The sequence below is a fragment of the Loxodonta africana genome, chromosome 18 (genome assembly GCF_030014295.1).
Source record: "Loxodonta africana isolate mLoxAfr1 chromosome 18, mLoxAfr1.hap2, whole genome shotgun sequence".
Taxonomy (NCBI): domain Eukaryota; kingdom Metazoa; phylum Chordata; class Mammalia; order Proboscidea; family Elephantidae; genus Loxodonta; species Loxodonta africana.
In genome coordinates this window covers 65775837-65801000 of record NC_087359.1, presented here as the reverse complement: position 1 = coordinate 65801000, position 25164 = coordinate 65775837, and the positions used below count along the sequence as shown (strand labels likewise).

The window sequence follows — 25164 nt, the reverse complement described above, 5'->3', positions numbered from 1 at the left end:
TTTTTTTTTGTACCTATTGCCAACCTAATGGTTCCTCATGAGCACAATTAAGTGTTCTGGAATTCCCATTCTTCGCAGTGTTATCCATAATTTGTTATGATCCACACAGTCAAATGGCTTTGTATAGTCAATAAAGCACAGGTAAACATCCTTCTGGTATTCTCTGCTTTCAGCCAGGATCCATGTGACATCAGCAATGATATCCCTAGTTCCACGTCTTCTTCTGAAACCGGCCTGAATTTCTGGCAGTTCCCTGTCGATATACTGCTGCAGTCATTTTTGAATGATCTTCAGCAAAATTTTGCTTCTGTGTGATATTAATGATATTGTTCTATAATTTCCACATTTGGTTGGATCACCTTTCTTGGGAATAGGCATAAATATGGATCTTTTCCAGTCAGTCGGCCAGGAAGCTGTCTTCCATATTTCTTGGCATAGACGAATGAGCACCTCCAGCGCTACATCTGTTTGTTGAAACATCTCAATTGATATTCCATCAATTCCTGGAGCCTTGTTTTTCACCAGTGCCTTCAGAGCAGCTTGGACTTCTTCCTTCAGTACCATCGGTTCCTGATCATATGCCACCTCTTGAAATGGTTGAATATTGACTAATTCTTTTTAGTATAATGACTGTGTATTCCTTCCGTCTTCTTTTGATGCTTCCTGTGTCGTTTAATATTTTCCCCATGGAATCCTTCACTATTGCAACTCGAGGCTTGAATTTTTTCTTCAGTTCTTTCAGCTTGAGAAATGCTGAGAGTGTTCTTCCCTTTTGGTTTTTCATCTCCAGGTCTTTGCACATGTCATTATAATACTTTACTTTGTCTTCTCGAGAGGCCCTTTGAAATCTTCTGTTCAGTTCCCTTACTTCATCAATTCTTCCTTTTGCTTTAGGTGCTTGACGCTCAAGAGCAAGTTTCAGAGTCTCCTCTGACATCCATCTTGGTCTTTTCTTTCTTTCCCGTCTTTTCAGTGACCTCTTGCTTTCTTCATGTACGATGTCCTTGTGCTCATGAGGAACCTTTACATAGGTCAAGAGGCAGTTGTTCGAACAGAACAAGGGGATACTGATTGGTTTAAAGTCAGGAAAGGTGTGCATCAGGGTTGTATTCTTTCACCATACCTATTTAATCTGTATGCTGAACAAATAATATGAGAAGCTCGACTATATGAAGAAGAACGGGGCATCAAGATTGGAGGAAGACTCATTAACAACCTGCGTTATGCAGATGACACAACCTTGCTTGCTGAAAGTGGAGAGGACTTGAAGCACTTATTAATGAAGATTAAAGACCACAGCCTTCAGTATGGATTACACCTCAACATAAAGAAAACAAAAATCCTCACAACTGGACCAATGAGCAACATCATGATAAACAGAGAAAAGATTGAAGTTGTCAAGGATTTAATTTTACTTGGATCCACAATCAACAGCCATGGAAGCAGCAGTCAAGAAATCAAAAGACGCATTGCATTGGGTAAATCTGCTGCAAAGGACCTCTTCAAAGTGTTGAAGAGCAAAGATGTCACCCTGAAGACTAAGGTGTGCCTGACCCAAGCCATGGTATTTTCAATCACATCATATGCATGTGAAAGCTGGACAATGAATAAGGAAGACCAAAGAAGAGCTGACGCCTTTGAATTGTGGTGTTGGAGAAGAATATTGAATATACCATGGACTGCCAAAAGAACAAACAAGTCTGTCTTGGAAGAAGTGCGGCCAGAATGCTCCTTAGAGGCAAGGATGGCGAGACTGCGTCTTCCATAATTTGGACGTGTTGTCAGGAGGACTCAGTCCCTGGAGAAGGACATCATGCTTGGCAGAGTACAGGGTCAGCGGAAAAGAGGAAGACCCTCAATGAGGTGGATTGACACAGTGGCTGCAACAATGAGCTCAAGCATAACAACGATTTTGAGAATGGCGCAGGACCGGGCAGTGTTCCATTCTGTCGTGCATAGGGTCGCTATGAGTTGGAATCGACTCGACAGCACCTAACAACAACAACAACAATTGCCACCCTCTGGTTACAATTGACAAAAGAGTGTTGTTCTGACATGAATGTTGGTTGATATATATATGTATGTATGTATTTTACTTCAAGGAGTAAGATGAAAGTGAAACAATGAAGACTTATGTTGAAATGTCACTTGATTGTCAACGATGTGAGCAATAGTTGTCGAATACTAGAAGACTATTTCATCGATATTTTTGTGCTATTCACATATAATGGCTACAGGCAGGATGCACTTTTAAGTTAAATCTACATTAAGATTTTCTCCATCACTTTCTTAATTCTAGATCTAGACAACCAACAAAACAATGAGTTGAACCCTGATTTGTAGCATTTGCCAACTTCCATGGTGTAAATATTCCCTCCATGGCTGATTTCCAGCTACCAATATGAAGTTAACAAGTAGTTGAAAAGATGTGCGGTAACATACCATTGTATAGTGTTTTCACTACAGATACAGTATGCGTAAATTTTGTACGCAGAGATAATAGTAAAATGTAGTAAAATAACTGGAAAGTGATAAGTTTCCAATATTTATTATCTTTATTTTTAATTTATTTTAATTATAACTTTATAGGATATAATTTTTAATAATGGCCGTATTTAACAACGAGCTCACCACGTTCATGAAAATTTGACAATCAGCTCTTGTGAGCTGGTATGAGCTAGCTCCAGCATACCACTGCTCCCAGGAGGTGTGAAGAGTCCAGATGTGAGACCTTATGAAGAAAGGCACCCATGGACAGGGTGAATCAGCAGGGGCAGAGGCAGACAGTGATCTCAGAGGATGGAGGAAGGGGAGAACATGAGGCTGGAGCAGGCAAGGCAAAGAAGGCTTCTTTGGATTTTAGTCACAGTTGAGTGGATCTGAGGCAGCCTTGTCTGTCTCTGCGGCATCAGCCACTGGGGCCACCGACCCATTTTAGGGGGTTTAAGGGAGGTTTGGTAGAGCCCAGAGCTGAGCTTTGGAGAGCCAAGTGGACTTAGCTGGGGAGAAGGAAGCGTGAGCTGAGTGAAGGCATGGGTAAGGTGGGGACTGGGAGGACCTGGGAAGGAGTTCAGCGCAGAGCGTATATGTGTTCAAACTGACACTTGAATCATTTGTTTTTTTTGTAGGTTATTTTGCATGATGTTCTAAAGTTCTTGTTTGTATATATCCTGTTCCTTCTTGGATTTGGAGTAGGTAATTGATTTATAAATAATAATCACTCCCGCATTTGTAGAGCACTTTATCCAGATGTCACAATGACAAAGGACTTAGGCGCTTCGGCAGCAATTATACCTGGCTGAGTGGCAGGTAGTGTTTTACAAGCATTGTCTCATTTACTTTTCCCAGCAACTTGATCAAACAGCAATCATTATCTCCACCCACAGATAAGGGAACTGAGGCTTAGAGAAGCCGGGACTGATACCAGGTCTGTTGCTCTTATCCACTACGTAATAGGTCCCCCACTTTCACAGCTGTAGGTTTTTTTTTTGCCCCCATTGTACAGATGGGGAAACTAAAGCTCACTGGAATTTGACTGATGGTCTTTGAAGAATAGAAGTAAAGTAATGCCTTTGGATAACTTCCTTTGGCCTTGCCATTCGTTTCATGTTGCTCTTGCAGTTTGCTTCACATGTATCTGTGAGAACCTCTGGTCTGCTGGGGGCCCAGAGTAAGGACCCCCTCTTAAAAGCTTTCCATTTACAACAGAGGGAACAGCACAACCTGTGTTCATTTTATCCTCTGCATAGAGAAACATGGTTTTCTTTTCCCATGCCAGCTTTTTTTTTTTTAAATGAACATTGGCATTTATAATTAGACAGCTGTTTAGCTTTTCTGGGTCAAACTTCGCTTATTTATTTGCTTCAACTGGTCTTTTATTCATCTATTCATTAACTGGTCCATTCATTCATTCATCTATCCATTCAATCTGCAATGAGCAACTACTGTGGTGTGTTGGAAAGAAGAGAAGGGGGAGCCCTGGGCCTTGCCCATGAGGAACTTACTAGAGAACTTTATAAAGAGACTCAGGATCTCACAGTCTTGGGCAAATGAGGGCAGAGAGACCAAGGCTACAGGAATTTAGGAGGAATGAGGAGGAGCAGAACCAGGCTACAGGAATTCAGGAGCTCAAAGCTTTGTCTGGGAGCCAAGGACACACACACAGACTGTAATGAGCAATGGGTAATCGTGGGCTGTACTGTGGGGTAGAAGAGGGAGAGAAGAGTGTGGACTTTGTTAGGCACAAGACCTTTCTGCAGGAAGTCAGGGTAGAGAAACCAGCCTGATGCAGCTTCTGGAGGCGCTAAGGCTTGAGATGGAATTTAAGTGCCCAGAGAGAAGGAAACAGCAGGTATTCAGTATGTGTGTTTAGAGAGTGTGTGTGTGTATGTATGCATGTCCAGGCATGTGTGCATGTGCAGCTAAGCACAAGTTTGTTGGGTAATTAGCTAGGCAGAGAGGCTGAAGGGAACACCCTGTATGCCCTCCCAGCCCTGGCCTCGCTGATCGAGAAGTGTTCCAAGGACAACAGCAACTGCAGCTCCTACGGCAGCTTCGGTGACGCGGTGCTGGAACTCTTCAAGCTCACCATAGGCCTGGGTGACCTGAACATCCAGCAGAACTCCAAGTACCCCATCCTCTTTCTCTTCCTGCTCATCACTTACGTCATCCTCACCTTCGTCCTCCTCCTCAACATGCTCATCGCCCTGATGGGAGAGACTGTGGAGAATGTCTCCAAGGAGAGTGAGCGCATCTGGCGCCTACAGGTAGGTCAAGGCCTCCATGGGGAGCGGATGGGGGACTCAGTTGAATACATCGTCATTGAAACCATCAGCACCAGTGGGTCTGGGTTGGAGCCTGGGAATTGCTTAAGATCCCCTGGTGACTGACAAGGTTTGAGGAAGCCTTCATCTAGATTCCTTGAGCACAGGGTCTAGGTTTCATACACCAGCACAAGTGAGAAAAACTCAGGCTTACCAAAAAAAAAAAAAAAAACTTTTTTTTGTTTTATGGAGTACTTGACTTAGAATCAGTGGTGTTATATGTAGATGTTGAAGTGTGACCTTAGGCTGTATTAAGAGGAGAGTAGAGTCTAAGACAAAGGAGGTGACATCCTGCTCCACTCCATCCTGACCTCAACACTCCTCACATGCTCTGGGCCTCACATGCTGAAGGATACCAACCCATAGGATATGTCCAGTGGTGGTGACCAGGTTTGGGAAAGAACTGGAAACCATGCTGCGTGAGGAATGGTTGTTGGAACCAGGGTTGAAATAGGTGGAAGCTCCTTCAGTCATCGGGAGAGCTACTTGTGAAAGAAGGAACAGCCCCCTTCCGAGACCCCAGGGAACAGAACTGATGCGATGGCGGAAGCACAGAGAGAAAATTTCATTTGACACAAGAAATTTCTAATGATTAGGGTCTTAACTGGATATTGTTGACACTATTCAGGAGACATTAGACAAATTATTGCCAGGGAAACTGCTCAGGGGATTCCAAACCTGGGATGGGGTAGGACTACATGACTTCTGAACTTCCCTTTACTATGGGATTTCAGAACCCTAAAATTCCCTATTAGGACTGACTGGACTTCTAGGAACATTATGGGTCATGTTTAAAATGATTTGGACATCTTTCCCAAAGTTTCTGCTTTCTCACTTTTTGAATTCTTTGGAGTGGCTGAACCCCTAGGATCTATACATTAAGCATTCAGCGGGGGTGGCTGTATGTGTGTGTATGCACACATGTGTGTATGCAGGTGTGTGTATGCACATAGGTGTGCAAGCACTCATACGGATCTGTGCTCCCTGGGCCGTTGCTGAGTCAGGGTTCTTCAGCAATACGCTTAGGCTTGTTTATTTCCCCAGAGAGCCAGGACGATCTTGGAGTTTGAGAAAATGTTACCAGAGTGGCTGAGAAGCAGATTCCGGATGGGAGAACTGTGTAAAGTAGCAGAGAACGATTTCCGACTCTGTTTGCGGTAACAAGGAGAAGGGCCCTTTGGGAGTAGTGTTTGGGGTGGGTAAAGAGAGAAAAGTCAGTGAGCGGGATGGTAGAGAAACAGCGCTGCCACTTGCTGGCCACAACCACAGCCGCTGTCTCTCCCGGCCTTTTCAGAAGACAGAGTTTGCTTTTGTGGGTTCCCCAGCTTCAGTAGTAGAAGGGAAGGAGGCTGCCATCAGCCCTCCCTGCCCTCTTGGTTTAGAAAAGACCTGACACTGTTTGTCCTTCCGTCTACCCTCTGTGGGCTCATGTAACACCAGGGACCTGTGGCACATTTTATCACTGGCGAAACGGAAAGTGAGACAGCCACTTTTCACAGATCTCAACCTTTTTGCTTTAAAAAAAAGTGCTCACACATCCCATGAGTGCCTTTTCTGATTGAGTCCACTACTTCCTACCCCCTACCCAGCTGCCTGATCCTACAAACCACCCTCTTTGAGGATAACCTTATCTCAACCTACTTCTCTGACTGAAAGCCCCACCCTCCAGAAGCCATCATTTCTGACTGTTGTCGTAGAGCAAAATCCTAAAGCCTGGTTCAAATGGAAAGTAAAAAGTTCTATTGAGGGAAGAGAGACAGCTGCAGCCCAAAAGAACATTGCTCCTGGGAAATGTAGAGTGCCAGCAAACGGAACACAGGAATCCAGGGGGAGCAACTGAGGGCACATGGTTATAGGGCTGGAGGAGGAAGTATAAAACACAGTGTTCTGACTGGTGCACAGTGATTGAGGTCCGTCAAAAGTGAGACAACGTAAAGCATAATCTTTGACATCATTGGTTACATGAATACGTTGACTGGCTAAAAGACATAAGTGAAAGACAAGGGGTTGGGGGGGCTTCATATTGGTTACAAAGCCATGTCTTATCCTCAGAGACGCTTGCTCTGTATGTCAGTCCGAGGGTCCTTAGTGGACAGATTGAATGGCCAGGCTGTTAGCTATAGCCTATGTTATAGTTTCTATGTGCTTCTTAAAAAAAAAAAAAGACCTTAATTGCAGCAGTTTTCATCAAGGCTTGGAGGCAAAAGTTTACAAAGGTGTACATTAATATGTTACTTCATTAATATAAAAGGGATTTGTTGGATCTTTGAAGGGACTTGTCTGTAGTCAGGCTTGGTTACTTCAGACTCAAAAGTTTCCTTTATCTTGGTGTCAGGTGTTGTAAAAATCATTGTCACTTGTGTAATGGTATAAAAACCTGGAACATATAGTTTTTTTCATTTCTGGAAGTTAGAAGATTGAGGCAAAGCCCTCAGTCGTTTGTGGAGCTACGCCTCCAACTTTTGAAATTCAAGGAGTGTGAGTTCAGCCTGTTGCCTGGTAACATAGAAGTGGTGGGAACACTTTTCAAATAGACTAATTTATCTTAAAGTTTCTTAGAGTAGTGCCAAAAAAAAAAAAAAAAAAGATTATAAGGAAGGCTAAACAGTTTTATATATATATATATATATAACAGTAATTGTTAGCTATGGCTTTTAATTTGATACAAGATGGACAGTCAGACATAATTTTTTAGATTAGAAGCTGGTGGCGCAGTGGTTAAAACAATCAACTGCTAACTGAAAGGTCAGCGGTTCGAAACCACCAGCGGCTCCAGGGGAGAAAGATGTGGCAGTCTGCTTCCATAGAGATTCACAGCCTTGGAAATCCTCTGGGGCCACTATGAGTTGGAACTGACTCGACGGCAGGAGGTTAGAAGCAAGTTAAAATGAAACAGCAAAAATACGTAATTTATCAGTCTGTGAGGTCAACTAACCTGAAAAACCTACATTAAAAAAAAAAAAAAAAAGAAATGTGTACACAGAAAAACAAAAAGTGGTTTCGAGAAGCATTACTTTCGGTCTCTCATGTCTTAAAAGTAACCACCACAATGCCAGATTGCAAGGAATAACCTCAAATGTGCACCAGATCTAGGTCAAACAAATTTTAACCCAAAGTTGCAAGCAGGGGGGGAAAAAAAAACCTGAATGTGCACTGAAACCTGAAACCCGAATGTGTGCTGTAGCTTGAAAGTGCACTAGAAAAGAGAAAGCGGACTCAAACTTAATGGGTGGAACTTTGATCTCCCCAGAGTAGGCTTGGGGGTATCATAGGAGCAGCCCCACCAAACTGAGTTTGGCAATGAACTCTTCAGGACGTTCAGAGAGTGAACTGAAAATGAAAGTAAAGACAGATCCTCAATAAAATCACAGAACTCTATGCAATAAGGCAGAGCACACGTTCCAGAGACTTTACCTTAGAAGACCTTTGGAGATCTGGGGAGGTGGCGAGCCAAAGGACTCTGCTGGCTGGGCCCTTGTTCTCCATGTCCCCAGGGTCGTAGAAGGCAGGATGTCTTTGAAATTCCGTGTGTCTGGCACCAAGCAACGTCACAGAGCAAAACCATGAAGCCTGATTAAAAGGGAAAGTCAAGGGTTTTACTGAGGGAAGAGACAGCTGCAGCACAAAAGAACACTGCAGTGGGGAAAGGCGGAGTACCAGCAAATGGAACACATGGATCCAAGTAGGAGCAATTGGGGGCACACGGTTGTACGGCTGGAGGAGGAAGCACAAAACACAGTATTCTGATTGGTTTCTAGTGATGGAGATCAGTCAAAGGCAAGACAAAGTAAAGCGTAATCTTTGACATTATTGGTTACGTGAATGCATTTATTGGCTAAAAGACATAATTGAAAGACATGAGGTCAAGGGGTGGAGGGCTTCATGTTGGTTACGAAGTGATAACTGTAATTGTTACCCTAACAGATGTGTCTGATTTTGACAGCCACACTCTGAATGTGAGTTTAAGGCAAACCAAGGTCTCCAGTTGTAATCCCACACCCTGGACATGGCCCACTCTTACTGGGGTTTGAACCCTGTTGTTGTTAGCTGCTGTTGAGTTGATCCCGATTCATGGTGAGCCCATGTGTTACAGAGTAGAAGTGCTTCAAAGGCTTTCCTTGGCTGTAATTTTTATGGAAGTAGTCACAGGCCTTTCTTTAGGAGCACCACTGGGTGGGTTCGAACCAGCAACCTTTAGGTTTGCAGCCAGTCACAAACCACTTGCACTACCCAGGCTACTGGTTTGAACGCTAACCTTTTTTTTTTTTTTTTTTTAAGTACACATATTGTTTTATGACACTGGTTAACAACTCCATGACATGTCAACACTCTCCCTTCTCGACCTTGGGTTCCCTGTTACCAGCTTTCCTGTCTCCTCCTGCCTTCTAGTCCTTGCCCCTGGGCTGTGTGCCCCTTTGGTCTCATTTTGTTTTACAGACCTGTCTAGTCTTTGGCTGAAGGGTGAACCTCGGGAGTGACTTCATTACTGAGCTAAAAGGGTGTCTGGGGGCCATACACGTGGGATTTCTCCAGTCTCTGTCAGGCCAGTAAGTCTGGTCTTTTTTTTGTGAGTTAGAATTTTGTTCTACATTTTTCTCCAGCTCTGTCTGGCACCCTCTATTGTGATCCCTGTCAGAGCAGTCAGTGGTGGTAGCCGGGCGCCATCTAATTGTGCTGGACTTAGTCTGCTGGAGGCCATGGTAGATGTAGTCCATTAGTCCTTTGGACTAATCTTTCCCTTGTATCTTTAGTTTTCTTCATTCTTCCTTGCTCCCGAAGGGGTGAGACCAGTGGAGTATCTTTGATGGTGGCAGCTCACAGGCTTTTAAGACCCCAGACGCCACTCACCAAAGTAGAGTGTAGAACATTTTCTTTATAAACTATGTTATGCCAATTGAGCTAGATGTTCCCTGAGACCATGGCCCCTACAGCCCTCAGCCCAGCAATTCGGTCCCTCAGGGAGTTCGGATGTGTCTATGGAGCTTCCGTGACCTTCCTTTGTACAAGTTGTACTGGCTTCCCCAGAATTGTGTACTTACCCTTCACCAAAGTTATCACTTATCTATTGTCTATTTAGTGTTTTTCCATCTCCACCCTTGCCCTTCCTCATAACCATCAAAGATTGTTTCTTTTTGTGTGTAAACTTTTTCATGAGTCTTTACAGTAGTGGTCTCATACAATATTTGTCCTTTCGTGATTGAGTTATTTCACTTAGCATAGTGCCCTCCAGATTCATCCGTGTAAACAGATGCTTCGAAAATCATCGTTGTTCTTTATTGATGCGTAATAGTACGTTGCGTGTATGTACCATAGTTTGTTTATCCATTCATCTGTTGATGGGAACCTAGGTTGTTTCCATGTTTTTGCTATTGTGAATAATGCTGCAGTGAACTTGGGTGTGCATATGTCTGTTTGTGTGACAACACTTATTTCTCTAGGATATGTTCCTAGGACTGGGGTTGCTGAATCATTTGGTATTTCTGTTTCTAGCTTTCTAAGGAAGCACTGTATCATTTTCCAAAATGGTTGTATCATTTTGCATTCCCACCAGCAGTGCATAAGAATTCCGATCTCCTTGCAGCCTCTCCAACATTTGTCATTTCCTGTTTTTTTGATTCATGCCCGTTATGCCAGGATGAGATGGTATCTCATTGTGGTTTTGATTTGCATTTCTCTAATGACTAGTGATCTCGAGCATTTCCTCATGTGATTGTTGGCCGCTTTAATGTCTTCTCTGATGAAGCATCTGTTCATTTCCTTTGACCATTTTTTAACTGGATTATTTGTCTTTTGTTGAAGAGGTATTGGATTTTCCTGTAGATTTTAGAGATTGGACCTTTGTCTGATTTGTAATAACCAAAATTTTTTTCCCAGTTTGTAGGTTCTCTTTTGGTGAAGTTTTCTGATGAGCTAAGTGTTTAATTTTTAGAAGATCCCAGTTATCTAGTGTATCTTCTGGAGTTTGTGTGTTGTTGGTTATGGTTTGTATCCTGTTAATGCTGTGTATTAACATTGGCATTAATTAACATTAATGCCATTAATTAACATTAATTACATTAATGATGTAATTAACATCAATTAGCATTGATACTGTTTTTTCTTCTATGAACTTTATAGTTTTTGGCTTTATATTTAGGTCTTTGATCCATTTTGAATTAGTTTTTGTGTATGGTGTGAGGTATGGGTCCTGTTTCTTTTTTTTACAGCTGGACATCCAGTTTTGCCAGTACCATTTGTTAAGAAGACTGTTGTCTTAGTCATCTAGTGCTGCTATAACAGAAATACCACAAATGGATGGCTTTAACAAAGAGAAATTTATTTTCTCACAGTAAAGTAGGCTAAAAGTCCAAATTCAGGGTGTCAGCTCCAGGGGAAGATTTTCTCTCTCTGTTGGCCTTCTCATCAATCTTCTCCTGGACTAGGAGCTTCTCCACACAGGGACCCTGGGTCCAAAGGATGCTCTCTGCTCCTGGCACTGCTTTCTTGGTGGTATGATGTCCCCATTTTCTGCTTGCTTCCCTTTCCTTTTATCTCTTAAGAGATCTCTTAAGAGTTAAAAGGTGGTGCAGGCCAAACCCCAGGGAAACTCCCATTACATTGGATCAGGGAGGTGACCTGAGTGAGGGTGGTGTTACAATCCCACCTAACCCTCTCAACATAAAATCACAATCATAAAATGGAAGACAACCATTCAATACTGGGAATCATGGCCTAACCAAGCTGATACACACATTTTTGGGGGGATGTGATTCAATCCATGACATTCCACCTTTTGGCCTCCCAAAATCACATCCTTGCAACATGCAAGACATATTCACCCCATGATGTCAAAAGTCCAAAATCCAAAAATTCCTCTTCATCTGTGAAATCTGCAATGCAAGTTATCGGCTTCCAAGGATGCAATGGCAGAACAGGCACAAGTTAGACATTTCCATTACAAATGGCAGAAACTGGAGCGAAAGAAAGGATAACAGGCACCAAGCAAGTCAGCAGAACACATTACATTAGCTCTCAAAGCTTTGAAAATAATCCTCTGTTCTCTGAGGCAATTTATGCAGTAACCCTGCCCTCCAGCCTCTAGATATTGGCCACACTCTCTGGATCCTGAGTGGAGGCTCCTCGGCCCTGGGCGTCACCTCTGCCTTCTAGGCTTACTAGGACAGCAACTCTGCTCCCTCAGCTTTAGACACCCCATTCTCTTAGTCCAGCTGAGTGGGAACTCCACCCCTAGAAACACCAGAGGCCATGGCTCCACCCTTTGAAACCCCTGAGGTCTTGGCCATACCTTTTGAGACTGAGGCAGCTCAGCTTTTTGTGGTGTCTTTTCAGCTTCTGCTTCCTGGTTTCTCAGCCTTCCAGCTCCTCGGGCCTCATGCCCGCATCTGCCCTGCTGGAGCAAGTGTTCCAAAGCTCTGTAGCTCCACCGATAAGTGCCTAGAGGCATCCCACTCTGCCAGGAAGCCTCCTAAGCACAGGCACTCAGCTCTCTTGCTCCGTGAGTTGGCTCCAGCTGGTCCTCTGCCACTGTCGCAACTCTATCCATTCACAGTTTCAAAACCACTTCCATATTTTAGGTATCTGTTAGAGCAGCACCCCATTCCTGGTGCCAAATTCTGTCTTAGTCATCTAGTGCTGCTATAACAGAAATAATACAAATGGATGGCTTTAACAAAGAGAAGTTTATTTTCTCACAGTAAAGTAGGTTAAAAGTCCAAAATCAGCGTGTCAGCTTCAGGGGAAGGTTTTCTCTCTCTGTCAGCCTTCTTATCAATCTTCCGACAGACTAGGAGCTTCTTTGTGCAGGAACCCCGGGTCCAAAGGATGTGCTCTGCTCCTGGCACTGCTCTCTTGTTGGTATGATGTACCCATTCTCTGCTTGCTTCTCTTTCCTTTTATCTCTTAAGACATAAAAGGTGGTGCAGGCCAGACCCCAGGGAAACTCCCATTGCATTGAATAAGGGAGGTGACCTGAGTGAGGGTGGTGTTACAACCCCACCTAACCCTTTCAACTTAAAATTACAATCACAGAATGGAGGACAACCATTCAATACTGGGAATCATGGCCTAACCAGGTTGATAGACAGTTTTTTCTGGGGGATATAATTCAATCCATGACAACTGTCTTTTCCCCATTTGATGGACTTTGGGGTCTTGTTGAAGATCAGGTGACCGTAGGGGGATGGTTTTACATCTGGGTTCTCAATTCTGTTCAGCTGGTCAATGTGTCTGTCATTGTATCATTACCAGGCTGTTTTGACTACTGTAGCTGTATAGTAGGTTCTGAGTTCAGGTAGTGCGAGTCCTCCTACTTTATTCTTCAATGGTGCTTTACTTATCCAGGGCTTCTTCCTTTTCCCTATGAAGTTAATGATTAGTTTTTCCAGCTCTTTAAAGAATGTTGTTAGTATTTGGATTGGGATTGCATTGTATTTGTAAATTGCTTTGGGTAGAATTGTCATTTTCACAATATTGAGTCTACCTATCCATGAGCATGGTATGTTTTTCCATTTATGTAGATCTTTTTTGGTTTCTTTTTTTTACAGTAGTGTTTTGTAGTTTTCTTTGCATAGGTCTTTTACATCCCTGGTTAGATTTATTCCTAAGTGTTTTATTTTTTTAGGGGCTATTATAAATGGTATTGTTTTCCTGATTTCATTGTTCTCTTTATTGGTGTATAGGAATACAACTGATTTTTTATGTTTATCTTATAGCCTGCTTCTCTGCTGAATTTTTCTATTAGTTCAAGTAGTTTTCTCATGAAGTCTTTTGGGTTTTCTATGTATAGTATCATATCATCCACAAATAGGGATAGTTTTACTTCTTCATTACCAATTTGGATACCTTTTATTTCTTTTTCTTGCCTTATTGCTGTAGCTAGGACTTCCAGCACAATGTTAAATAGGAGTGGTGATAAAGGACATCCTTGTTTTGCTTCTTTTCTCAAGGGGGAATGCTTTCATCCTCTCTCCATTAAGAATGACGTTGGCTGTTGGTTTTGCAGAGATGCCCTTTATCATGTTGAGAAATTTCACTTCTATACGTAATTTATTGAGAGTTTTTTAATCAGGAATGGGTGTTGGACTTTGTCAAATGCCTTTTCTGTGCAGATTTAAATGATCATGTGATTCTTTTCTTTCCTTTTATTTATGTGTTGGATTAATTGATTGATTTTTTAATGTTGAACCATCGAATCCTACTTGGTCATGGTGTATTATTTTTTTGACATGATGCTGAATTCTATTGGCTAGAATTTTGTTGAGAATTTTTGCATCTATATTCATGAGAGATATTGGTCTGTAATTTTCTTTTTCTGTGGTGTCTTTGCTTGGTTTCGGTAACAGGGTTATGCTGGCTTCATAGAATGAATTCAGAAGTATCTGTTCCTTTTCTATGTTCTGAAATAGTTTGAGTGGTACTGGTGTAAGCTCTTCTCTGAATGTTTGGTAGAATTCTCCAGTGAAGTCATCTGGGTCAGGGCTTTTTTTTTGTTGGGAGCTTTTTTTTTTTTTAAAAAATTACCTTTTCAATCTCTCTTCTCTTGTTATGCATCTATGTAGATTTTCAGCATCATTTTGTGTTAGTTTGGGTAGCTAGTGTGTTTCTAGAAATTTGTGCATTTTCTCTAGGCTTTCAAATTTGTTGAGTGTAATTTTTCTTCATACTCTGTAATGATCCTTTTATTTCAGTTGGGTCTGTTTTAATGTTCTCCGTTTTAATGTTCCCTTTGTTTCTTTGGTGGCTGTGGGTTTTTCTTTCTTCTTCTTCTTTTTTTTTTTTTTTGGTTCTCTTTCTATTTGTTCTAGTTGTGTAGCTAATGTTTTGATTTTGTCCCTTTCTTCTTTTATGATGTGTGGATCTATTCTTATAAATTGACCTCTGAGGACTGCCTTTTCTGTGTCACAAAGGTTTTGTTATGATGTGTTTTCATTCCTGTTTAATTCTAGGAAGTTTTTGATTCCATCTCTGATTTCTTCTATTACCCAGTGGCTTTTAAGCAGGGTGTTATTCAGTTTCCATGTAATTGATTTTTTCTTTGCTCTTCCTGTTGTTGATTTCTACCTTGATCGTATTGTGATGAAGGAAGATACTTTGTATTATCTCAGTGTTTTGGATTTTGTTGAGGGTTGCTCTGTGGCCTAAGATGTGGTCTATTCTGGAGAATATTCCATGTGCGTTGCAAAAGAATGTGTACTTTGCAGCTGTTGGGTGGAGTGTTCTATATATATCTATGAGGGCAAGTTGGCTGATTATGCCCTTTACCTCTTCTGTATCTGTTGAGTTTCTTTCTAGATATTCTGTCCTTTACCGAGAGTGGCGGGTTGAGTCTCCTACTATTATTGTGGAACTGTCATTTTCTCTTTTCAATGCTGTTAGAGTTTGTTTTATGTATTTTGGAGCCCTGTCATTGGATGTGTAGGTGTTTATTATGGTTATATCTTCATGATGGATTGTCCTTTTAATCACTATATAGGGCCCTTCTTTGTCTTTTATGGTGGATTTTGTTTTAAAGTCTATTTTATGTGAGGTTAGTATTGCCATTCCTGCTCTTTTTTGGTAGATGTTTGCTTGATATATCTTTTTCTATCTTTTGATTTTTAATAAATTTATGTCTTTGTTTCTAAGGTGTGTCACTTGTAGACAGCATGTTAATGGATCCTTTTTTTTTTTTTTTTTAGTCCACTCTGTCACTCTTTCTCTCTTTATGGGTGCATTTAGGTCATTTACTTTCACCGTAATTATTGATAGGTGAGAGTTTATTACTGTCATTTTATAGTGCTTTTTTTTTGTGTGTGTGTGGTGCTGATGTTTTCTTTGTTTCTCTTACACTCCTGTGCTGAATTCCTTTTGTTTGTAGATTTGTTTTTCCCTTCTTTTGTTTTTGTAGATTTTGTTTTTACTGAGACTTTATCTTTTTCTTCTTTATTTTGATGAATAGATGTTAAATTTCTTTGTGGTTACCTTGAAATTTACCTGTATCTTCCTAGGTTTGAACCAGTTTATTATTACTTGGTATTGCCTTGCCTTCCTCTCCATTAGAATGTTCTATACCTACACCATTTATTCCCTCTTTTATTGTTCTAACATTTTTGTCATTTACAGATTAACCTGTCTGGTTTGCTGTTGTAATTCTTTTGGTTTTGGATAGTTCTTGAGAGTTTATTTCCTAGGTTGGTGTCTGGCTGTCACTATCTTGTGGCCTAGACTGAGACTATGGTCTGATGTTGTTTGTTCTCAAACTGAAGGACTCCCTTTAATAATTCTTGTAAGTTTGGTTTGGTTTTTATATATTCCCTTAATTTCTGTTTATCTGGAAATGTTCTAATGTCGCCATCATATTGAATGAGAGTTTTGCAGGATATATTATTCTTGGTTGACAATTTTTGTCTTTCAAGGTTTATATATTTCATCCCATTGCCTTCTTGCCTGCAAGGTTTCTGCTGAATAATCAGAGCTTAGTCTTATTGTTTCCCCTCTGTATATGACTTTTTGTTTTTCTTGAGCTGCTCTCAAAATCCTTTTTTGTCTTTGGTTTTAGCAAGTGTAATTATGATATGCCTTGGTGATTTTCTTCTGGTGTCTATTCTATATGGGGTACATTTTGCTTCTTGGATGGTCAGCTTTTTATCTTTCATAATATTAGGGAAGTTTTCTATTAGCAATTCTTCAGAGATCCTCTCTGTGTTTTCTGTTTTCTCCCCTTTTTCTTGAACTCTGATCACTCACAGATTTTTGCTTTTGATTGTATCTCACATAATTCTCAGGGTTTCTTCATTTTTCTGTGTTCTTGTTATGATTTTTCCTCAAACAAAGTTGTATCTAAATGTCTGTCTTGAATTTCGCTGATTCTGTCTTCCATTTTTTCGAACCTGCTCCTCAGCCCTTCTATGACACTGTCCATTTCTGAAATCTTATTGCTTATCTTTTGGATTTCTAATTGCTGTTTTTGTATGATTTGTAGTTGTGAATTTATTTGGGCATTTTTTTCCTGTATTATTTTCCTGAATTCTTCAATTTTTTGGTCTGTATTTTCCATGAATTTGTCTGCCTTTTCCTTAAATTTGTCTATTTTTTCCAGCTTTTTGCTTCAACTTTTAGATAGCTCTAAGTATTAGAGATTTAAATTCCCTATCAGGTAGTTCTAGTGCCTCTTCTTCTACGGAAAGTCATCTGGTGTTTTATCTTGGATGCCTACTGGAACCATCCTGTCCTGTTTTATTTTTATTTTGATATTGTCTGCTCTCTTTGGGACATTCAGTGGTTATTTTCTTCATTTATTGATTGTAGATCTGTTTGTTTCATCCTGCTTATTTGTTTTATTTGGTTATGTCTGAGCAGGCAGGCTGTGCATTCTTTGTTGTTTGCTTATCTGTGGATACAATAATTTTTACCTCATTGTCCAAAGAGCAGGGCCAGTCTCTCAGCTATGGTGCAGCAGGGCAGGTCCAGCTGAAGGGGAGGGGCTGGGATGGATTGTTTGTGGCATGTACTAGGGCAGGCCGAGAATCAGTGCAGGGCAGTTTCCCGTAGGCCATGTCTGTGCTGGTCAGAGGCATGATGTTCAGTGCATGGTGTAGTTAGGTAGGAAGAAGAGGGGAGTTTGTGATATGTGGGGCTAAGATAGATATGGGAAAGAAGAGAGAAACAGGAGCCAAAAACAAAGAAAAAAAGTGTGCTAAGGGAGCTTGCCATTGGAGTGGAGAGGTGAGAAACTGAGAAATGGAGAAAAAGAAAAAGAGAAAAATAGATAAAAATTAGAAAAAAAAGAAAGAAACACAATGCCCCCAGGGATCCCACCTGTGTGGCTGCAAAGACCGGGGAGTACAGGTTGTACTTGCAGCCTGGGAGCCACTTCCCCAGTGGCTAGAAGGGGCAGAGATGTCACACAGCACCAGGTATTCAGGAGACAGAAAAAGAAGGTGTGTATAGAGAGATGAGAAACTGAGAAATGAATAAAGACAAAAAAGAAAAAAGAGAGAGAGAAAAAAAAGGAAATGCCCCCAGGGATCCCACCAGCATGGCTGAGCAGACTGGGGAAATGGCTCCCAAGACATGCAGTACGGCCTGGCTAAATGGGGCTTCCATGCTGTGAAAAGAAAAAGAACACAAACAAAGAAACAAACAAAACAAAACAGAAAAAAACAAAACAAGAAAAGCTCTGGGAACCCCACCAATGTGGCAGCAAAGATTGGGAAGCAGCTCCCCAGCTGAGTAATGCTTCATAGCCTTTGAAGAAGAAGCAACGATAGCACATGGAGTGAGGTGTTCATGAGAAAGGAGGTGAAGATGAGAGGCAGGAAAGAAACCAAAAGAAGCAGAAAAAAGCAACATCAGCAACAAACAAATGGCACTGAGGGAATTGGCCAGAGTGGACAGGGTGAATCCAAGCAGCAGAAGGCTGAAGCTGGTGCCTCCCGGCCAAGAGACTGCATCCAGCAGGAAGTGGCAGAGGCTGAATGGGGAGAAGAAAGGTGGGGTGTGGGAAAGTGTATATTGCTGGTTACTGGGTGCTCTGTCTTCTGCTGGGAGCTCCATGAAGCTGCTTTCCTGTGCTCCCTGTCTGTTGATCTCCGACAAGAGTCCAAGATGGTAAATCCATGTTGCGTTAGCTGATAGGAGACCTCCACACATCTCTCTTCGCTCTCTGTTCTCTGTCAGTTTCTTATTCTATTTGGTGCTTGGCTGAGTTCTTTATCTCTTCATTTGATCCTTGTCTGTGTTTTACTTAGTTTTTTTGGTCTTTGCTATGGAGGGACGGCATGGTGCTTCTGTCTATAGCACCATATTGGCTCCACCTCCTAACCTTCTTTTAGTGTGACCTTTTTTTTTTTTACCCTAGCTAAATTTCCATGAGTTTAGCTCACATCTCCTTAGCTGGGCCTGCCTGTCTGCCTGCCCCCCTAAGTCCCTCACTTCCTTGCTCGTATCCTTCCTTCCTTCCCTGTGGGCTCCCTTTGGCTAATCAGGCCAAGCTGGCCAGTGTCTGAAGGTGTGCTATTACACCTCTCTGAGCAATTTATAGCCTTTCTGAGCCCCATCTGTGTGGAAAATCGATCCCTTGAGACCTGGGAAAATGGGGACTTGGGCAGGTTTCAAACCCTAATCATGCTGACTTGTCCATGTGGGGCAGGAGTGCTCTGGATCCCTGGGTTGGACAGATGGGGAGCTGAGTAACCTATCTGGAAATAGGACATCCCCCAACATGGTGTTATTTGTTTGCATTTAATGAGGTGTACTTGTGAAGTAATGGGAATGATTCTTGCACTCACAGGATCAATGAGGTGAAGTGGACGGAATGGAAAACTCACGTCTCCTTCCTTAATGAGGACCCAGGACCTGTGAAACGGACAGGTACTGTTGCTGTGAGGCAGTGTGGGGACAACACCTATCTGACCGAGTGAACTTGGGCAAATCAGGCCCTAGAGCCTTGATTTCTTTATCTATAAAATGGGAGGGGTTGAGTTAAACAGGTTCTCAGGTCCCCTCCAGCTCTGACATTTTATAACCCTAACTGGGATAACTTCTAAAAATCAGGTGGTGCACCTAAGATATGGAAGCACCTAGTATTGAGTGCTGTATTTCTAGATTTTTTTTTTTTTAAGCAGATCTCAACAAAATCCAAAATTTGTCCAGGAGCAACAGCAAAACCACTCTCAATGCGTTTGATGAAATAGATGAATTTCCAGAAACTTCAGTGTAGAAGGAGAACCCAGAACTGGTGGACGTGTGGGCTGCCTGATGCCTCAGCCTGAGTCCTGGACTTCGTATTGAGGGGCTTCTCAGCATGACTAGAGCCTGGCTTTGCCTACTTAGAAGCTGAACACACCCTCATGCTGGGTAGGTGACTGAACTGAGCTGAGATGCAGGTGTCAGTTTGAATGGAAAACATCCTGGATTTTGTTACTCTGCAAAGAGTCCGTGTAAACCCATGGCCAGAAGTCCTGGGCCTGGGAGTCTCCTGAAGTCCTGGGTGAGGTTCCTGATTTCGCCAATTGTAGGTTTGCTTGGCTGGGACAAAGGGGTGGTGGGGAAGGGGTAGTGGTCGGAGGAGCAGGGACAGGAGTCTTTCCTCCTGCAATCTCTCCTTGACAGCCCCTGCACCACCTCAACTCCACCTCACACTTGCCACCATCTGCCCTCTTGTGACTGGGTTGCTTGAATTTGTGGGAGACTCTTGATCCCATCCCAGAATGTTCAAGGGGCTGAGCTAAGCAGAACATCTTGGGAGAGGAGGGGCATGAGCTATGGAAATGCCCTTCAGGAACCTTCAGAGAACAGGAACCACCCTTGGAATGAGGGTGCCCTTGGTACCCTGTCTTGGTTATCTAGTGCTGCCGTAACTGAAGTGCCACAAGTGGATGGCTTTAACAAAGAGAAACTTATTTTCTCATAGTCTAGTACTCTAGAAGTCCGAATTCAGGGCATCAGCTCCAGAGGAAGGCTTTCTTTCTCTGTTGGCTCTGGAGGAAGGTCCTTTTCATCAGTCTTTCTCTGGACTAGGAGCTTCTCCTCGCAGGAACCCTAGGAGCTTCTCTGTGTAGGTCCAAAGGACGTGCTCTGCTCCTGGTGCTGCTTTCTTGGTGGTATGAGGTACCCCTGTCTCTCTGCTCAAGTCTCTCTTTTATATCTCAAAAGAGATTGGCTCAAGACACAATCCAATCTTGTAGATTGAGTCCTGCCTCATTAACATAACTTCCACCTATCCCCCTTCATAACATCACAGAAGTAAGATTTATAACACATACGAAACTCACATCAGGTGACAAAATGGTAGGCAATCACACGATAATGGCCTGGTCGAACTGATACACATATTTTGAGGGGGACACAATTCAATCCATGACATACCCCAAGGCTCAAACTGTTTCACAATGAGGAACGTTTTTAGTAGTGGAATTAACACAGAGATTTTATTTTCAATATAGAAAAGACATTTCAGTTTTGAATGAAAATCACTTCAGATGAAGCATGTGCTTTTTAAAAGTTGAGAAATAGATTTTGGGCTTTTGGGCTGGATGTAAGTATTTTATACTTGGCCTCAGGTTGGCCACCACAAGGATAAAAAGCTTTTCTTTATACACATAAAAGTCCATGTGGAATATGTCAGGTAGGTCCCATCTGGCTGCTGTGATGTGGGTGAAAGGGCTTGACTCTTTTCCTTGTCCCAGTCTTGCAATAATGCATGCCTCTGAGCTGGAACAGTTGCTTCATCTGAAACACAAGTAGCAGATGATCTATTTATATGGTTTTAAACCCCAGAGGTTACTATCATACATCAGTACTTCTCATTAGGGGAATTTAACAAAATACCTAAAATTCTGATATGCAATATTTTTGGTTAACTCTGAATTTTGTAGCTGAAAGGGGAAGGCTTGTGAGAGAAGAATGTTTGCCAAGACTTGGGGCTTGTTTTTAGATCCTCATCCTCTTGTTTTCTTCCCTCCCAGAAATTAAATAAGAGTTGTTTGGGGGCAGAGGTGATGTGGAAAGTCGAGGTAATTTTCTAAATAACTGGAGCCTAAACAGCCAGAAAGTCCACTCTGCGTCAGTTATCTGGTGAAAGGATTCATGTGAGAATTTTTGAGGTGGAATTATAAAATTATAATCTTAATTTTAAATGACACAAAAATAAATTTGGCCCTTAGATACTTGGCAGTTGGCTAGTTCATATGAGTTGAGGCAAACTGAGGAGTCCAGGCCAAGCAGTTCACTCTGGGTGCTGGGTTAACTTGATGGGTAGAAACTTGGCCTTCATGACTCTGATGGGTCCATGTGTTAGAGGCCCCACTTCCCTGCTCGGTTGGGGAGAACTGGGGTGTGTAAAGGGTGCAGCCTCCTACACTCCCAGCTGACCTACCGAGCCAACTAGTGCTGTAAACTGTAGTGGGCAGACCAAGCTTAAATGTGAGCAGGATAGAAGGGGCTAAGGATGTGCCATCTGGAGAAAGAAGATTTTGGTGGGGGGGGCGGGGGGGAGGATCTGTCATGGAGGCAGGGGGAGCAGATGTGATCCAGATAGGCAGAACTAGTGCCAAATGCTGGAAGTTTCAGGGAGCAAGATTTTGGTTCCATTCAGTTCGGCAGATGCTCCAGATTTTGAAGGTATTTAAGTGGAAGCTGGTTGAGTAGTTCTTCGGGATATTGTTAGAATCATAACTGGATGAACTTTATGGTCCCTGTTAACCTGGAGAGTTTAGGAATCAGTGTCCAGTATCTGGGGCTACCTATCTGAATTTATGTTGACAGATATCCTGGGTTGAAGGGCAAGAGTTTGGATCTATGGCATCATATTCCACACTTTGAAGCTGGGAGTTCCAGAATTGCTTTGACTAAATTCATATAGCTCTCCACTGTACACATGGACAAAAGCTAGGAGGTTTGGCAAATAGAAGTCAATAATTGGGTCTTTATCTTCTCACATATTATGGAGAGCTGCTGTCTGTAGATCTGGGTAGAATTTTTTGGCAAGACCGTTTCATACTGGATATTCTTCCCAGGAGTGGCATCCTCAAAGGGCTTTCAGTCAGTCAAGTGGCCTGAACCTCGGCAGGTTCACCAAGGCAAAGTGAAGCAATGAGTTGAAGAGTATCAGAGCCAGAAAAGACCAGTGCCCTCAGTTTACACCTGGAGACAAAGCACAGAAAGGAAAGTAGACTTGTTCAAAGTCCTGATACATAGGAAGTCATATCAGAGTTTATTGAAGCCAGAATGTCCTGATTCCTGGACCATGGATTTCCCCCTGCATCATGCTTTTTTTTTTTTTTTTTAAAGCACAGCTATACAGTAAACTTGAGTCAGTCTTTGGGGTTGGCATATGCCATGGAGTTAGAATTTTTCACCCAGATGACTCATGTTGGCAGTCCAAAGCATTCTTATAATCCCTATGACTGGTTTAAAACTCAAGTGTGCACAACCCCCCCCCCCCCACACACACACTCACACACACACCATACCACATTAAACCCATGGGCATATCGGGATATCTTAAGAGTTCATAATTTACATTTCAGTAACTTAAGGGGAGGGCGTTTTCCAGGGATAGGATCTCCAGTGTTCAGATACTGTTCTTGGCTAGAGAATTTCTTTTAGCTAAACTCTGCCTCAGGAATAATTCTTAACATTCTGAAATGTATCTGTTTGTAATAAAAATGATGCTTACTTTCCTCCCTGGAATGTGGGAGGAGGTGTGCGAGGTTGTACTGTGAAGTCATTAAGCTCTTAGAAGGCGCCTGCCCAAGAGAGCTCAGTATTATTGACATTCAATTGAGGCTGGGCTCCTTCCTCAAGGCCTGGGTGAACTGTGTCCTTTTGCTCTGGGCAGGGCCCAGGTAGATGGGCCATTACCCAGGCCTCTAAAGCATACTTGATTTCTGCATTGATTTACATGCGTTTACTGTGATCTTGGTTCTGAACTCAGAATTGTCACCTCGTTCTCACTGAATGTGCCTAATCCTTGTAAACTCTAATTTACATACTTGTTCTTCGTGTTGTGTGTGTGTGAAACTGTGTTCAAGATAGAAATCATAAGAGTAAGAACATTTTAATGCCATTAAAGAATTTTTTTTTTTTAATTTCTAATAAATATTTATTTTGCCTTGTCATGGCCATGTTTTATCCTTGTGTTAGGTGTGCAGATGCAAAGACTGACTAGAAATTCTGGTGTTGCTCATCAGGAATGGATAAAGGGAAGGTGTGTTTTTAGACTTGAAGCACTATTCTTGGTACCAGCTCAGGGACACAGCCAGCATGCTGTCATACATGTCTGCTCCCTACAGTGCACTCATGTCCAGTACCCCATTTGAACCACTCAGCAACTCTAGATGCAGCCAATGAGTTGAGTGAAGTGCCTAAGAAATCATAGCCAGGAAATGTTAGAGGTTCATATGGCTCCCATGCAGTGCCTTGTCATCACTCCCTGCTGGCTGTCAACTTTGTTTACATGTCAGGCACAGGCTATAAACTCTTGGCTCTACTTGGAGACCAGAGATATAAATCCCTGTTTTCTACATCACAGGAGATGTGATGAGGCAATGAGAGAATGGATATGAAAGAACCCAATCACATGTATATGCATTCTTTTTATTCTTTTGAGTTATTTCATAAGGATAGCAATTCTCAACCTGAGTGTCTTGACACTCTGCTGTGTCTTGATGAGTTGCAGAACCCACAAAGAATTTATCAATTAGTGATATACAGCTTTCCATTATTTACTTAATACAAAAGACTCCTGTAATAACTGGCTTCACTGGCATGTGATTTCTTGAGTGGCAAAGAAATGAGAGTTGGACATGAGCCACATCCTAGCTTAAATATGTTTCCAGCCCATAATCTTGGAATGTGCCATCCACGGGGACATTCTGGGTGTACTGATAGCGAAAGAGTGAAACCCCGTACTGTAGGATCTATTTCTGGGAACAGTCTGGGTGGACTTATAGAAAAAGAGTGGAATCCCTTGTTGTAGGATTTATTTCTGGGAGTGGAATGGATCAATGTATATGAACATATTTATGGCTCTTGGTACTGATGAAAAATCCCCTTCCAAAAGAATTATGTCTATTTTTTCAGCCTTTGAGATTATGTTTCACTATTTATAAAGCTCTTTCACTCATGTTGATTATCTCAATAACACAGTTACACAGGTTTGGTGAATATCATATCCCCATTTAACAGGTAGGGAAATTAAGACTCGTAGAGAGATTGAGGGACTTGTGAAGGGCACAAAGCTTTCTCCCAGACCATGAAGTTTAGTTGGTCCAGTGTTCTAGATACCATCTTTTCTCTCTGCACCTGGCTACCACTCTGACAGTAACAGCAAATTCTGCAGAAAGGAAGGAATTCAGTCCAATTTTACAAAAACATGTGTCACCTACTACATGTGAGGACTTAGAACCAAGTCAACAAAAATCGAACATCCAGTGTGATGAACAGAGAGTTTCTTCCATTAAAGGTAGGGAAGGAGTGGAGGAGATTAATATCCATTGCGTGCCTACTATGTGCCATGTGTTGTTTTTATTGTTGTTAGGTGCTGTTGTTCTGACTCATTGCGACCCTATGCACCATAAAACAAAACACTGCCTGGTCCTTTGCCATCCTCACAATTGTTACTATGTTTGAGCCCATTATTGCAGCCACAGTGTCAATACATCTCACTGAGGATCTTCCTCTTTTTCACTGACTCTGTACTTACCAAGCATCATGTCCTTCTCCAGGAACTGGTCCCTCCAGATAAACATGTCCAAAGTATGTGAGAGGAAGTCTCGCCATCCTCACTTATAAGGAGCATTCTGGCTGTACTTCCTCAGGACAGATTTGTTCGTTTTTCTGGCAGTCCATGGTATATTCA

At 42.1% G+C, this 25164-nt stretch overlaps 1 protein-coding gene across 2 annotated transcripts in view; it reads left to right on the top strand.

The window, feature by feature from the left end:
• Window positions 1-24461, top strand: part of TRPV3 (transient receptor potential cation channel subfamily V member 3) — a 52388-nt gene extending 27927 nt beyond the window's left edge. Inside the window, exons 13-17 of one of the 2 annotated variants that reach the window (XM_064271571.1) lie at window positions 3129-3195; window positions 4492-4766; window positions 5868-5980; window positions 19093-19172; window positions 19427-24461. In XM_064271571.1, coding sequence (XP_064127641.1) covers window positions 3129-3195; window positions 4492-4766; window positions 5868-5980; window positions 19093-19172; window positions 19427-19521 — 630 coding nt within the window. In that variant the 3' untranslated portion in view covers window positions 19522-24461. Of the gene's footprint in view, window positions 1-3128; window positions 3196-4491; window positions 4767-5867; window positions 5981-19092; window positions 19173-19423 lie in introns of both variants that reach the window. The other variant, XM_064271572.1, reaches the window with a different exon arrangement.
• Window positions 24462-25164: the final 703 nt, after the last annotated feature.